The following is a 17389-nucleotide window of genomic DNA, read 5'->3' as shown; positions in this document are numbered from 1 at the left end:
AGAATCTGGTGTGACCCCCTTGTGCAGCAATAACTGCAACTAAATGTTTCCAGTAACTGTTGATCAGTCCTGCACACCAGCTTGGAGGAATTTTAGCCCGTTCCTCTGTACAGAACAGCTTCAACTCTGGGATGTTGGTGGGTTTCCTCACATGAACTGCTTGCTTCAGGTCCTTCCACAACATTTTGATTGGATTAAGGTCAGGATTTTGACTTGGCCATTCCAAAACATTAACTTTATTCTTCTTTAACCATTCTTTGGTAGAACGACTTGTGTGCTTAGGGTCATTGTCTTGCTGCATGACCCACCTTCTCTTGAGATTCAGTTCATGGACAGATGTCCTGACATTTTCCTTTAGAATTCGCTGGTATAATTCAGAATTCATTGTTCCATCAATGATGGCAAGCCGTCCTGGCCCAGATGCAGCCAAACAGGCCCAAACCATGATACTACCACCACCATGTTTCACAGATGGGATAAGGTTCTTATGCTGGAATGCAGTGTTTTCTTTTCTCCAAACATAACGCTTCTCATTTAAGCCAAAAAGTTCTATTTTAGTCTCATCCATCCAATAGCCTTCTGGCTTGTCCACGTGATCTTTAGCAAACTGCAGATGAGCAGCAATGTTCTTTTTGGAGAGCAGTGGCTTTCTCCTTGCAACCCTGCCATGCACACCATTGTTGTTCAGTGTTCTCCTGATGGTGGATTCATGAACATTTAACATTTGCCAATGTGAGAGAGGCCTTCAGTTGCTTAGAAGTTACCCTGGGGTCCTTTGTGACCTCGCCGACTATTACACCCCTTGGTCTTAGAGTGATCTTTGTTGGTCGACCACTCCTGGGGAGGGTAACAATGGTCTTGACTTTCCTCCATTTGTACATGATCTGTCTGACTGTGGATTGGTGGAGTCCAAACTCTTTAGAGATGGTTTTGTAACCTTTTCCAGCCTGATGAGCATCAACAACATTTTTTCTGAGGTCCTCAGAAATCTCCTTTGTTCGTGCCATGATACACTTCCACAAACGTGTTGTGAAGATCAGACATTGATATATCCCTGTTCTTTAAATAAAACAGGGTGCCCACTCACACCTGATTGTCATCCCATTGATTGAAAACAGCTGACTCTAATTTCACCTTCAAATTGACTGCTAATCCTAGAGGTTCACATACTTTTGCCTCTCACAGATATGTAATATTGGATAATTTTCCTCAATAAATAAATGAGCAAGGAGGCACGGTGGTGTAGTGGTTAGCGCTGTCGCCTCACAGCAAGAAGGTCCGGGTTCGAGCCCCATGGCCGGCGAGGGCCTTTCTGTGTGGAGTTTGCATGTTCTCCCTGTGTCCACGTGGGTTTCCTCCGAGTGCTCTGGTTTCCCCCACAGTCCAAAGACATGCAGGTTAGGTTAACTGGTGACTCTAAATTGACTGTACGTGTGAAAGTGAGTGTGAATGGTTGTCTGTGTCTATGTGTCAGCCCTGTGATGACCTGGTGACTTGTCCAGGGTGTACCCCACCTTTCACCCGTAGTCAGCTGGGATAGGCTCCAGCTTGCCTGCGACCCTGTAGAAGGATAAAGCAGCTAGAGATAATGAGATGAGATGAGAAATAAATGAGCAAATATTTGTTTAACTGGGTTCTCTTTATCTACTTTTAGGACTTGTGTGAAAATCTGATGATGTTTTAGACCATATTTATGCAGAAATATAGAAAATTCTAAAGGGTTCACAAATTTTCAAGCACCACTGTATACACATATATACTAGTATATATATATATACACACACAGTGTGTACTGTGTGTGTGTATATATATATATATATATATATATATATATATATATATATATATATATATATATATATATATATATACACACAGTGGTGCTTGAAAGTTTGTGAACCCTTTAGAATTTTCTATATTTCTGCATAAATATGATCTAAAACATCATCAGATTTTCACACAAGTCCTAAAAGTTGATAAAGAGAACCCAGTTAAACAAATGAGACAAAAATATTATACTTGGTCATTTATTTATTGAGGAAAATGATCCAATATTACATATCTGTGAGTGGCAAAAGTATGTGAACCTTTGCTTTCAGTATCTGGTGTGACCCCCTTGTGCAGCAATAACTGCAACTAAACGTTTGCGGTAACTGTTGATCAGTCCTGCACGCAGGCTTGGAGGAATTTTAGCCCATTCCTCCATACAGAACAGCTTCAACTCTGGGATGTTGGTGGGTTTCCTCACATGAGCTGCTCACTTCAGGTCCTTCCACAACATTTCCATTGGATTAAGGTCAGGACTTTGACTTGGCCATTCCAAAACATTAACTTTATTCTTCTTTAACCATTCTTTGGTAGAAAGACTTGTGTGCTTAGGGTCGTTGTCTTGCTGCATGACCCACCTTCTCTTGAGATTCAGTTCATGGACAGATGTCCTGACTTTTTCCTTTAGAATTCACTGGTATAATTCAGAATTCACTGTTCCATCAATGATGGCAAGCTGTCCTGGCCCAGATGCAGCAAAACAGGCCCAAACCATGATACTACCACCACCATGTTTCACAGATGGGAGAAGGTTCTTATGCTGGAATGCAGTGCTTTCCTTTCTCCAAACATAACGCTTCTCATTTAAGCCAAAAAGTTCTATTTTGGTCTCATCCATCCACAAAACATTTTTCCAATAGCTTTCTGGCTTGTCCACGTGATCTTTAGCAAACTGCAGATGAGCAGCAATGTTCTTTTTGGAGAGCAGTGGCTTTCTCCTTGCAACCCTGCCATGCACACCATTGTTGTTCAGTGTTCTCCTGATGGTGGACTCATGAACATTAACATTAGCCAATGTGAGTGAGGCCTTCAGTTGCTTAGAAGTTACCCTGCGGTCCTTTGTGACCTCACTGACTATTACACGCCTTGCTCTTGGAGTGATCTTTGTTGGTCGACCACTCCTGAGGAGGGTAACTATGGTCTTGAATTTCCTCCATTTGTACACAGTCCATCTGACTGTGGATTGGTGGAGTCCAAACTCTTTAGAAATGGGTTTGAAACCTTTTCCAGCCTGATGAGTATCAACAAATGTTTTTCTGAGGTCTTCGGAAATCTCCTTTGTTCGTGCCATGATACACTTCCACAAACATGTGTTGTGAAGATCAGACTTTGATAGATCCCTGTTCTTTAAATAAAACAGGGTGCCCACTCACACCTGATTGTCATCCCATTGATTGAAAACACCTGACTCTAATTTCACCTTCAAATTAACTGCTAATCCTAGAGGTTCACATACTTTTGCCACTCACAGATATGTAATATTGGATCATTTTCCTCAATAAATAAATGACCAAGTATAATATTTTTGTCTCATTTGTTTAACTGGGTTCTCTTTATCTACTTTTAGGACTTGTGTGAAAATCTGATGATGTTTTAGGTCATATTTATGCAGAAATATAGAAAATTCTAAAGGGTTCACAAACTTTCAAGCACCACTGTATGTATATATATATATATATATATATATATATATATATATATAAAACATAATAAAAACAGGGGTGAATACTTATTAAAGGCACCATATGATTGTGTACTTGATATGTAAATGTGCGGGGGGGGGGGGGGGGGGGGTGCTTCAGCACTTTCTTTTTTTTAAGCTCAACCAAGCAGACATGATTACAGACTGTAATTAAAGCACAGAAGATCCAGTAGATGAGAATGAAAGCTACCAGAAGACTCAATGAACTCATTCTCCATTTCTGATTGGTCCAGGGACCGTCCTGATAGAGAACATGCAAATCAACGGGCGGGCAGAAGACCCTCATCGAACCATCTCTTTCTCCTTGAGAGACAACTATGACCACTGGGTAATCCTGGACCCCATCAAACAACGGCTTTACCTTAACAGTACTGGAAGAGTTCTGGATCGTGATGTAAGTTGGCATGAGGTTTTATCGTTTCTAAAATATCAATAGGATATAAAAACTGAAACGTGTATTGAAACTTCAAACTGCATTGTCTACAGTCTCATTTATCTCTAACAGGTGTCTCTGATTTGCCACCATACCCTCACACACACACACACACACTCACACACACACACACACACACACACACACACACACACACACACACACACACACACACGCAATAATACCCTCTCATCTCTTTCTCTTACACTCCCAACCTAACATTTTGGTGTAATTGTGTGTGTGAGTTTGATATTGTAAGATGCTTCATAATGTGTGAGAGGGTATGATGTGCATGTGTGTGTGTAAGTGCTTAATTACCACTCCCCAGCCAGTACACTAGTGATATTGGTCACATACACATACCTTGTGTGTGTGTGTGTGTGTGTGTGTGTGTGTGTGTGTGTGTGTGTGTGTGTGTGTATAATTTTATTTTGACACAGAATACCTTTGCATTATGCACAAGGACATGCTACTTTGCAATCTCATTACTGAAAATAATGAAACTTTAACTGAATCCTTACTTCAAAATTCAAAAATAAATCATAACAAATTAATCATAAGATTAATATTAGGCACTGAAATTAATTGTAATATTACTTTTAAATGAAGCCCTTTAATGCCAAAATGTCTTTGAAAAATTATTTCTTGACGTGTCACACTGAAGCTGAACTCATAAAGGCTGTGTTCCCACTTTTATGTATTATTTATATACTGTATATGCACCAATCAACCATAACATTAAAACCCAGCTGTCTTTACAGCAGCACTTTTTAAAAGTGTCCTTATTCCACCCACTCTTTTCGAGCCACTTCCCACGGGATTACACGGAAAATGTGTTGGTGGTTCAGAAACAGCCTCCTCATGAATGTTATCGGAATGCAGTTAAATTCAGTATCTTCTCATGCATTTGCTGGGTTACATGTAAACTAAATGCACCCTTTCTTTCTTCCAGCCTCCTTCCTACATTCATTCCATTGTGGTGCAGGTTCAGTGCACCAATGAGCTGGTTGGTACAGTGATTCTTCATGAGGTGCGGATCGTTGTGAGGGATCGTAATGACAACGCTCCTCGTTTCCAGCAGCCACGGTACTATGTGGCTGTTAATGAGGTACGTTCCTCAAACTAGGCCTGCAAGCATTCTGAAACAGTATAGTGTTCACGCACCTGCAGCTCATTCTCAGTTCTCGGAGAAACCGCCTCCTCATCGCTTAGGAATAAGTTAGACATACGGCACACTCCCGCTGAATCGAAACAAACTTAACTGCAGCTTAGCGAACTAGATAAATAAGGAGCGTTTAATGAGAACCTGTGGAGGATTTTTCACCACCACTTTCACCCACACCTGTCCCCTTTGTAACAAGGAACAAGGACACGGTGTTTTTTTTGAGGTTTATCATAAATGTTTGAGCTGTGGTTGACTGCCAATGGTTACAGAGACCTGCAGGGTGTATCACCAGGAGGCATCTAATGGTAGATTAAATGACACTGAAGATTGGAGAAGCCCCAATCATGTATCAAGTTTGAATCAAATGCCACCCCCTTCCAAATGTACAACCATTTGTTCTCCACCAATGAGAGGATGACTTATATCCAAGGGTGGGACCTAAACCCCAAAAGTGTAGAAAGCATTTCATTGGATGAACAAAAGAGTCCTCATCAGAAAATATTAATTGTTTCCCCAGAAGTGATGAACTACACAAACAAAAGCCCCAAAGTGATTTTTTCTTCGTATACTATATAGAAAGCTCTGAAACACCAATTGTGAGTTCTGAGGGACTTCGTGTCATCATTCCAATAGTGAAGAAAGTCATTACAGGCACTCTTGCTGCATTTGATGCATAGCCCATACTAACCAATACCCTTTCTTTGTTTGAGCGATGTTATAGAGGTTGCTATTTTATGAGTAAGACCAAGGTAGATTACTGGATTGGGGTCGTGGTTGGCTGAGTCCAGATCGTTCTGGGTGGGTGGCTGGAGATGGTTACATGGGCTCTCTGAGCCTTTTGCCTAATTGAAAGTGGCTCCTATGGGAACTGTCAGCACAGATTTCCCTCATTAGGAGACATCTGCAGAGAGTGGCAGACTGCCTACCCACAAGCTGTTGCAGCCCAGAAAACCACCGGCCGCCATCCTTCGCTATCGATTTTGGCCTGAAGTCAGGAGCATCAGACTGACAGTGAGACAAGGTGTTCAGCAGACCACAGTCCATCAGTCAACAACAACGCTGGACAGTAGGGTTTAACTCCACATAGGAACCTGGACAATGGTACCAAGGAGGCAAAAACAGAGTGTTTAATTAACTTGCCACTGTCGATAACAAGTTCATCAGTATGAATGGTATTGATGGAGAGAAAAATAAAAAGCCACTTTTATTAACCTGAAATTTGCATATGGTTAAATTAACCTTACATGGTTGTAGACTGAGGTTTAACAGTGCACACACAGCACCTGGTAGTCTAGCCTGTAGCTAGATTGTAGTCTCGCAGCTCAGATGGCAGGAATGTAGTATGACAGCGAGGTAAGACAAAATAATTGATCATTTAGAGACTGGCCCAGTGCTGGTCCCCAACATAATGCAAGTGTCTGTGTTTGTGCCTCTTTTTGATACTGATAGATGACTTCCAGGCACTGCACCAGAAAGGCAATCTTAGGTCCCATCAGACGTGTCTGTTCACTATACTTTTTTTTCTTTTTTTAAATTCGATCAGTGAAATCAGTATTGACTTTTTTTTTTCTCTCCAGAACTTTCATCATATAATTTGACACAAAAGTGCCTGTTGAAATGACACACATTAGCCCTATGCATGATGCCTGGGATTTAAATGAAAGGTTCAGTTCAGGCAGATTATTATTATTATTATTATTATTATTATTATTATTATTATGCCTGAGATGACCTGGAGACTTGTCCAGGGTGTACCCCGCCTCTCGCCCATAGTCAGCTGGGATAGGCTCCAGCTTGCCCGTGACCCTGTATAGGATAAGTGGTTGCAAATAATGGATGGATCAATTTTTTTTTTTTTTTTTGGGGGGGGGGGGGGTCTTTTGTACATTTTAGGAATGTTAAAGTCTTTTCAACAAAAAAATCAAACCAGTGCTCTAGCTGTTGCCTTTTACATCCTTGCACAGCTCATAGCTATTACCTCCCATTTTACTTCCTCTGTTCACTCCTGAGAAGGTCTCAGCAACCAGGCAGCAGACTAAGTATGAGCAAATGCTTTCTTTCTTTTCAGCCTTGTCCATCAGGATCCTTTCTCGGAAAGAGAACAGAGTTTAGAACAGCAGGTGAGATGCTGTCGCCGCAGGGGAGCCTTGCTTACTGATAGCGCCAGGAAACGAGCAGGATATGGGACTAGAAATAGTCAAAACTTGACAAGATCACAGTGCAAACTGACTGACTCTTGGTTGCAACTGTTTTCAAAAACAGAGGATGTCTTCTTTTGACTTTTTTTTTCCTTTCAGCTGACTCCTGTTGGAACCACGATCTTCTCAGGCTTCACAGGGAACAATGGCGCTGTTGACATTGATGATGGACCAAATGGGCAAATCGAGTACACCATTCAGTACAATCCTAATGACCCGGTAGGGCAAACCACCAAATCCAGGATATTTTGTGTTTAGAATTAATATTTTCCCTCTGCTACATTCTAACTAGATACTTAATTTTTGTCTCTACAGACTGCTAACAGAACCTTTGACATTCCTCTCACCCTGTCTGGCTCTGTGGTGCTGAGAGAGAGACTGAACTATGAAGAGATCACACGCTACCTGGTCATCATCCAGGCCAATGTGAGTCTGAGAAAAAAGAAGCAACATGAAAAGGAAACTTTGGACATCTTATGATGATGTGTCAAGAGAGTAATAAATTTTATTATATGTACAGGACACTTTTTCGATGGAATAAAAACGTGTTCTACTCCCTTCTAGCGGGTTTCATTCATTTGGTTTGATAGCAGGCAGTATTGTTAGCATATTGCTTATCCTGCATGTATTACGTCACTCTACCGAATGGAAAATGAGCTTTGAATATGGTTTACAATATTGCATTGTTGTCAGGACAACACGACATCACACATCGGAGACGTAAAACTTCCGCGCGAGGGAGTGACTGTGACAATTTGTGAACAAAAATAGCTGCCAGGTTTGCATCGTCAAATATGGAAGATTTTGAGAGAATTTTGAAAGAGAAAGACGTGTTGAACACCCGAAAGGAATGTATAATAATAATAATAATAATAATAATATTGGCTGTTTTTTCCCCCATACTCGCCTTTGACTCATTCAATATCATGCTAGCTGAATGGAATACATCTGATATACCACTGAACGCCAGCCAATATTATTTAAATATTTAATTCCTGAACAGATCACATAATTCCTGATATTGTAAGGTTTCACATTCCATATTTAAATCTACTTATTTTTCATCATTTGCTTTAGAATCATCTGTAGTCTAAATCTTTTTTTTTTTTTTTTACTCAAACATGCTTTATTTCATCTGAGGAATGAGTCCTTGTCATGTGAACATATTCACTTGAATCAAAGTCTTTTTATTTCAAAACGCTCGCTTCACTTTTGCACTCGGTTCCATCTCTTGAATTCCAGCTGCATCCTTAATGACATTTCAGTACTTCGTTTGCTCAGTTGAAGTCCTTCACAGAAATCAAGTGGAAACAAATATGAAGACCTTACACAGATATCAGTCATTATGATCTGACAGTCTTTTCAAAACATTGATATAAGTATTGTAATAAATATCACAAGCAATTTGCTGCTTTTCAGTTGGGGTTTCATGTTGCCAGATGGTGGCATAGGCTGTAGGAAGCTGCAGACGAGTCGGGGTTGTGAAAAAAACAAAACAAACAAAAAAAAATAACAACAACAAGCAGATGGCAACTGCACAGGTCTATGCTGGGAAGTCTTTCTTTTTTTTTTAATGGACCATGAACAGTTTGATTTCACCTTACATAATGTGCAAAACTATGAGCAAGAGAGTTGTTTAATCCCACTCCTGCCCACTCCTGAACAAATTCCACCCGCTGTAATTTCTGTTGTCTTTTAAAGATAAATTAAATGTCGATAGATCGATTGCGCTGTGGCATAGTACTGTACACAACAGTCAGTTCCAGTCCACTAATTTGATTGGTTGAGCGGCGTTCCAATAGTGCTTATATTTACGATAACTGCACTGGGACATTTCACTCTTTGGGTCACTCTGCTTGTCTGTGTTCACCGCATAAAATCCCAATTCCTACTCCAGCAGTAACCAAACCATTACTACAACATTATTAGTGACATCAGGCAGTGGGTATGTGCCGTCCTTGACCGCTATGCAATGGAGTAGTAAGGTGTCTCCTTCCCTCCACTAGTCTGGGGTGGTGCCTTGAGCAAGCACTAGCAACCCCCTGCTCCCCTTGGTCAGGTTTACAACTGAAGACTGAACTCGGCAGACTGCGCGGAGGAGACCACCACTGGTGGTTCAATGGGCAGGAAGGCGGACCCAGCAAAGCATTTGTGGAGCACGATCAGGGCACAGTGCAACACGTAGAACACTGTTGGCCATCCACTGTATCCCGACCTAGCGCCAGTTGTCTTGATCCTATCTTGCCCCGGACCCAGTTAGGTCGGGACGAGAGAGCGAAGCTGATGGCTGCACAACTCTCCCTCACTCTAATCCAAGTCACGTGCAAGTCATGACTTCAAATTCAAATTAAGGCAAGCACTCATCTGGGGGGCAGAATAAACACTTCAAGGAGAATCTCAGAGTGTCCCTCAAAACCCTAGAAATCGATCTCAACTCCTGGGAGTCGCTTGCTCAGGATCATCCAGCATGGTGAGCAAAGCTCACCTGTGGCACACGTGCAGCAGAGATGAAATGCATCACCGCGGCCCAGAAGAAATGAACTGCTCGAAAGGCTTGAACTATCGCTGTCCCCACAACAGCACCTACCCACACGTGCCTGACATGCGGACATACCTTCAAAGCCCGGATTGGCCTCATCAGTCACCTCCGAACTCACAAACACCACCTACCAAATTGAAGTCATGGTCATCTTCAAACCTGAAGGATGAACTTCATCATCAATGACATCATCAGCAGACATGCAAACAATACATTTTTTTTAATAAATATCACTTTTGACTTTAAAAATGAAAAGGAAGGAAGGACACCAATTTTACTGGAAACACCATTAATGGGAATGTACAAATCAGTGTGAGTGAGCGAGCTGACATACTATAAAGTGAGTGTGGCTTCTTTGGGATCTATTTCTGCTCGCAGAGCAAATATACAAGAACTTTTAGCCATACCATGATCAAACTGTCTCTTCCTCAATCTTAATTTCTTGTTTATTGAACTAGAAAAGCAATATTCCACTCGTAATCATTTCTACATTCATGGTAATTCCATTATGACCAGCACTGTGTATAAGACAGCATTCAGAGCCGTGGGTTGCACATCACTGTCAGTCCCAGTCAGCTAGTTTAGAGTTAGAGTTAGATCAATAGCTCAAAGATGGATGCTGCTGAGGCTAGAGTTCAACATCTTGGAAAAACTACTGTAGACATCATAGCCTCTGTCCATCATTTCTCTCTCTAGAAGGAGCTTGAGCACCACTCTCCTAGATTCAAAATAGACCATTTCAACTAAGCTGTCAATTTATACATGAATGCATTTTAAGAATCAGTATTGAATAGTGGAATACAGTATGAACGGATTTATTGCTTTGCACTGAACTTTTTTTAAGTTTACTTTTGCCATTAACTCTGTAACCAAAAAACCAACCAAACAAACAAACATTTAAGCTGGAACTTTAATTTGTAACCTCTGTATGGCTCTTAAATGAAGTGCGGTCATGAAGTTACTAAATTAATATGACGGTATACTCCCTTACACCATCCTTCCCTTGTCCTGCAAGTGGCCACTTGTATGACTTTTTGTGCATACAGACAGCTCTGAGAAAAAGCCTTTCTTGCTTCCTAGGACCGAGCTCCTGACCCTAAAGAGCGACTGACTGCCACCACAACACTGACGGTGGATGTGCTGGATGGAGATGACCTAGGCCCAATGTTCCTACCCTGCAGCCTGGTTGAAAACACTCGTGACTGCAAGCCACTCACCTACAGAGCCACCATCCTGGAGCTTGCAGAACCAGTGAGCCTCTTCCATTCTTCTTCACAGACCATGTTCAATCTTTGTAGCCCTTCATATGCAAAGAACATGCTTTTACTGAGCTTCTATTTGCAAATCCTTGCCCATGCATTGTTTTATACCCTTACAGAAAAAAAACATGAATTTCCCATGTATTTCACATGTGATCACATGTTACCCCGTTACCATGTAGAGCACATGTGGAAAACATGTTACCACATGTGTAAAACATTCCCACATGTGATTCACATAAAATTGGGCCAAAACCACATGTTTCGCATGTGCAAATAACATGTTTCCCATGTGCAAAACACATTTTCCACATATTTCACATGTGAGGAATCACATGTGAAGTTCATGTGGTTTTTCTGTAAGAGTAATTATGATAGACATTTTTTTTAGTAGACCTCAATTATTTTACACATTCCTCTCTTATTCAAGAATTTCAGAAAGATACCCAAGTTGCCTTTTTAGTTGCATATCCTTTGTAACAGTATTTTCCTTCCATGAATGTAATAAATATTATAAGTCATATATTTGCATTCATACTACACACATTACAATACAAATAATGGCAATAATAATGGCTGCTATTTTAAAACATGAGGATATTTAACAGTTATTCCACGAAATCAAGTCGTACATGAGCTGATGGCCAACAAGATGCGTCGCACTGAGTTGGCTATAAGCCATGTACGACGAGATTGAGTGGAATAACTGTTTTATTCTATCCACATTCACTGGATTTTGTGAAACAAAGCATTTTTTTTTTTGCAAATTTGCGAAATAAAAACTTGATACAAAATGTCTGACAAAATAATTTCCGCTTAGAATGTAAACAAACCAGCAAAATGACAGTACGAATTTGTGAAAAATGCAATAAAAAAATTCTTGAAAAATTCAAAAAGATATGTTCTTACCATCAAATACTTTTATTCCATATTTTATTGCTTTTTTTGTATTTTTCGGGGTTTTGTTTTCAAGTATAGTTTTTATTTCATCATCAGTTGGTTTAGCAACATGCTTATCATTTTCTTCTTCTTCTTCAGGGTTTTTTGGTTGTTGGCAAACCAACTTAAATATGGATTACTGCCACTGACTGGGCTGGAGTGTGGGACAGGAGATATTGGAAGGGGGGAATTATGTTCTTTTAGCTATTTCTGTTTCATTTAAATACTCGATAACAAAGTGATATATCTGACATGATGCGCGCCGACATTTTGTTTTTCTCTACTCATCGTATATGAGCTGATAGCCTACTAGTAGAGTAGCCAATCAGAGCATACGATTGCTCATATCCAGTGAATGTGGATAGAAAAAATATAGAGAGTGGTGCTTGAAGGTTTGTGAACCCTTTAGAATTTTCTATATTTCTGCATAAATATGACCTAAGACATCATCAGATTTTCACACAAGTCCTAAAAGTAGATAAAGAGAACCCAATTAAACAAATGAGACAGAAATATTGCACTTGGTCATTTATTTATTGAGGAAAATGATCCAATATTACATATCTGTGAGTGGCGAAAGTATGTGAACCTCTAGGATTAGCAGTGAATTTGAAAGTGAAATTAGAATCAGGTGTTTTCAATCAATGAGATGACAATCAGGTGTGAGTGGGCACCCTGTTTTATTTAAAGAACAGGGATCTGTCAGAGTCTGATCTACACAACACGTTTGTGGACGTGTATGATGGCACGAACAAAGGAGATTTCTGAGAACCTCAGAAAAAGTGGTGTTGATGCTCATCAGGCTGGAAAAGGTTACAAAACCATCTCTAAAGAGTTTGGACTCCACCAATCCACAGACAGACAGATTGTATACAAATGGAGGAAATTCAAGACCATTGTTACCCTCCCCAGGAGTGGTCGACCAAAAAAGAGCACTCCAAGAGCAAGGCGTGTAATAGTCGGCAAGGTCACAAAGGACCCCAGGGTAACTTCTAAGCAACTGAAGGCTTCTCTCACATTGGCTAATGTTTGTTCATGGGTCCACCATCAGGAGAACACTGAACAATGATGGTGTGCATGGCAGGATTGTAAGGAGAAAGCCACTGCTCTCCAAAAAGAACATTGCTGCTCATCTGCAGTTTGCTAAAGATCATGTGGACAAGCCAGAAGGCTATTGGAAAAATGTTTTGTGGATGGATGAGACCAAAATAGAACTTTTTGGTTTAAATGAGAAGCATGATGTTTGGAGAAAGGAAAACACTGCGTTCCAGCATAAGAACCTTATTCCATCTGTGAAACATGGTGGTGGTAGTATCATGGTTTTGGCCTGTTTTGCTGCATCCGGGCCAGGACGGCTTGCCAGCATTGATGGAACAATGAATTCTGAATTATACCAGCGAATTCTAAAGGAAAATGCCAGGACATCTGTCCTCGAACTGAATCTCAAGAGAAGGTGGGTCATGCAGCAAGACAACGACCCTAAGCACACAAGTCATTCTACCAAAGAATGGTTAAAGAAGAATAAAGTTAATGTTTTGGAATGGCCAAGTCAAAGTCCTGACCTTAGTCCAATCAAAATGTTGTGGAAGGACCTGAAGCGAGCAGTTTATGTGAGGGAACCCACCAACATCCCAGAGTTGAAGTTGTTCTGTACGGAGGAATGGGCTAAGATTCCTCCAAGCCGGTGTGCAGGACTGATCAACAGTTACCAGAAATGTTTACTTGCAGTTATTGCTGCACAAGGGGGGTCACACCAGAACTGAAAGCCAAGGTTCACATACTTTTGCCACTCACAGATATGTAATATTGGATAATTTTCCTCAAAAAAATAAATGACCAAGTAGAATATTTTTTGTCTCATTTGTTTAACTGGGTTCTCTTTATCTACTTTTAGGACTTGTGTAAAAATCTGATGATGTTTTAGGTCATATTTATGCAGAAATATAGAAAATTCTAAAGGGTTCACAAACTTTCAAGCACCACTGCGTATATATCGCATCTCATCTCATTATCTCTAGCCACTTTATCCTGTTTTACAGGGTCGCAGGCAAGCTGGAGCCTATCCCAGCTGACTACAGGCGAAAGGCACCCTGGACAAGTTGCCAGGTCATCACAGGGCTGATGCATAGACACAGACAACCATTCACACCTACGGTCAATTTAGAGTCACCAGTTAACCTAACCTGCATGTCTTTAGACTGTGGGGGAAACTGGAGTACCTGGAGGAAACCCATGCAGACAATATGCAAACTCCATACAGAAAGACCCTAGCCGGCCCTGGGGCTCAAACCTGGACCTTCTTGCTGTGAAGCGACAGCGCTAACCACTACACCACTGTGCCACCCTGTGGTTAGCTCTGTTGCCTCACAACAAGAAGGTTCTGGGTTCGATTCCAGTGGCCGACAAGGACTTTTCTGTGTGGAGTTTGCATGTTCTTCCTGTGTCTGCGTGGGTTTCCTTCGAGTGCTCTGGTTTCCCCCCACAGTCCAAAGACATGCAGGTTAGGCTAATTGGTGGCTTTAAATTGATTGTAGGTGTGAATGGCTGTTTGTCTCTACATGTCAGCCCTGTGATGACCTGGCGACTTGTCCAGGGTGTACCCCACCTCTCACCCATAGTCAGCTGGGATAGGCTCCAGCTTGCCTGTGACCCTGTAGGACAGGATAAGTGGCTACAGATAATGGATGGATGGATGGATATATATAGTGTGTGTGTGTGTGTGTGTGTGTGTGTGTGTGTGTGTGTGTGTGTGTGTGTTGTAGCAATCAGGGGCTGGTTTCACAAAGAATTTTATCTTAACACTCAGAGCTAGTATAATGCCCTGTTCACACCTGGCATTAACCTGCGTCCTGGGTGATCAGGTACCAAGTGGTCAGCTCCCAAAGATGCACTGCCATCCGATCATTCAGGCCACAGTTGGAAGTGGTCTGAGTCACATATGGCCACATTGTTTTAGCAGCGTGTACACGTTCATGTCCTGGGCCATGTTGAAGGACCACCTACTCAATTGATGTCCTCTGCATAAGAGAATTACGTACTCATTCACACACCATATTGATGTACATGTAATAATGATGTACATGTTTATTTGCAAATAAAGCAGGGAAGTGAGATCCGATCACAAGTCATCACTTGAGACGCATATGGAAATGCATTCTAATGCCAGATGTGTGCTAACACATGTATACTTGTGACCTGATCACCCAGTATGCATGTTAATGTCAGATGTGAACAGTGGCTCTAAATGTCTATATTCAAGAGTGCCTTGCTGAAATGTGCTCAGCAAATTGCTTTATTATTCTTAATTTAAGAGAAAGAATGAGGTTGACCCCATTAGAAGTGCAAATGATGAATGTTTCATGAATGAATATCAGCAGTAACTCAGCGATACAGTAGCAGTCTGCACAACACTGAAATACTGCGTAGTGAAATCCTCATTCCAATAAATAAATAAAATGAAAGTGCCAGTGATTTCATTAATGAAAACAAAAAAGGCAGGGTACACCCTGGACAAGTCGCCAGGTCATCGCAGGGCTGACACACAGAGACAAACAACCATTCACACACACATTCACACCTACGGTCAATTTAGAGCCACTAATTAGCCTAACCTGCATGTCCTTGGACTGTGGGGGAAACCGGAGCACCTGGAAGAAACCCACGCAGACACGGGGAGAACATGCAAACTCCACACAGAAAGGCTCCCGTTGGCCGCTGAGCTCAAACCCAGAATAATAATAATAATAATAATAATAATAATAATAATAAAACTTTATTTGCCAGGTATGTAAACACACACGAGGAATTTGACTCTGGTTTCACTTCGCTCTCTTAGTACAAACAGATAAAAAGCGTAGACAAAACCAAAAAAGCTATGTACATGTAGAAGGGTAAATATATGTATAGACAGCATAGTGCAAGGATGAATTAGTAAATATAAATATACAGTTGTGGCAGCGGGGGCATGGTCAAGCATCGGTCTGTGACCGGAGGGCGGAGTCAGGGAAGGTAAGTGGCCGAATCAACTAGCCCTGAAAATGGATGGCGCTGGAGCGTCGGGCCCATACCAGGCCGTCGCCGGCAGGGGCGCTCGGGGTCCGCGGTGACGCCGGCCACCCAACCAACCCATCTTGAAACACGGACCAAGGAGTCCAATGCACGCGCGAGTCAGAGGGCCTCGCACGAAACCCCACAGCGCAATGAAAGTGAAGGCCAGAACTGAGTTCCAAAAAACTCTTTTTATTTGCACTTTTCAGTACTCACATACACTCTCCCAGCCACACACATACACACACACACAAGTCATCTGGTGTGGGAGAGAGCTCTCCTCTATTCTCGCTCTCTCCTTAAATAGGGCACGGTCACTGGGGAAGACACACAAACACGTTAATTAACCTCAGGTGCAGTGATTCTGCCACTTACCTTCCCTAACTCCACCCTCCGCTCACAGACCGATGCTTGACCACACCCCCACTGCCACAACAGTGTGCACAGAATGATGGTATGAGTGTGCAGATATTTCACAGTTGATGTTACTGATATTTGAGTCCGGTTAGCTGTTCATCACAGAGACAGCCTGAGGAAAAAAACTGTTCTTGTGTCTGGTTGTTTTTGTGTCCAGTGCTCTCTAGCATCTCCCAGAGGGGAGAAGTTTAAACAATTTGTGACCAGGGTGTGATCGGTCTGCAGAGATGTTACCTGCCTGTTTCCTGACTCTGGACAGGTACAGGTCTTGGATGGAGGGCAGGCTGACACCAATATTTTCTCTGCAGACCTTATTGCCCGTTGCAGTCTGTTCTTGTCCTGTTTGGTGACCGATCCAAACCAAACAGTGATGGAAGAGCAGAGAACAGACTGAATGATGGCAGAGTAGAATTGTGTCAGCAGCTCCTTAGACAGGTTGAGCTTCCTGAGCTGGTGCAGAAAGTACAACCTCTGCTGGGCCTCTTTGATGATGGTGACTGTGTTGGTCTCCCACTTCAGGTCCCGGGAGATTGTGGAACCCAGAAACCTGAAGGTTTCAACAGCAGTCACAATGTTGTTCGTGATGGTGATGGGCGGCAGGGTGGGGGGGCTCCTCCTAAAGTCCACTGTCATCTCCACAGTTTTGAGCATGTTCAGCTCCAGATTGTTCTGACCGCACCAACAGACCAGCCGTTCAACCTCCCATCTGTATGCAGACTCGTCACTCTCTCGGATGAGGCCAATGACTGTTGTGTCATCTGCAAATTTCAGGAGTTTAACAGACTGGTCTCTTGAGGTGCAGTCGTTGGTGTAAAGGGAGAAGAGCAATGGGGAGAGCACACACCCCTGGGGGGCACCAGTGC

At 41.9% G+C, this 17389-nt stretch overlaps 1 protein-coding gene across 1 annotated transcript in view; it reads left to right on the top strand.

The window, feature by feature from the left end:
* The window catches only part of pcdh15b (protocadherin-related 15b), a 462078-nt gene that overhangs the window by 134680 nt on the left and 310009 nt on the right, over nucleotides 1-17389 (top strand). The window contains 5 exon segments of the mRNA XM_060938905.1: nucleotides 3763-3923; nucleotides 4915-5070; nucleotides 7425-7544; nucleotides 7641-7751; nucleotides 10945-11115. Coding sequence (XP_060794888.1) covers nucleotides 3763-3923; nucleotides 4915-5070; nucleotides 7425-7544; nucleotides 7641-7751; nucleotides 10945-11115 — 719 coding nt within the window.

This window comes from Neoarius graeffei, chromosome 14, assembly GCF_027579695.1.
Source record: "Neoarius graeffei isolate fNeoGra1 chromosome 14, fNeoGra1.pri, whole genome shotgun sequence".
Taxonomy (NCBI): Eukaryota; Metazoa; Chordata; class Actinopteri; order Siluriformes; family Ariidae; genus Neoarius; species Neoarius graeffei.
Note: the sequence above shows the minus strand (reverse complement) of the source record. Positions and strands in the feature narration are given on the sequence as shown.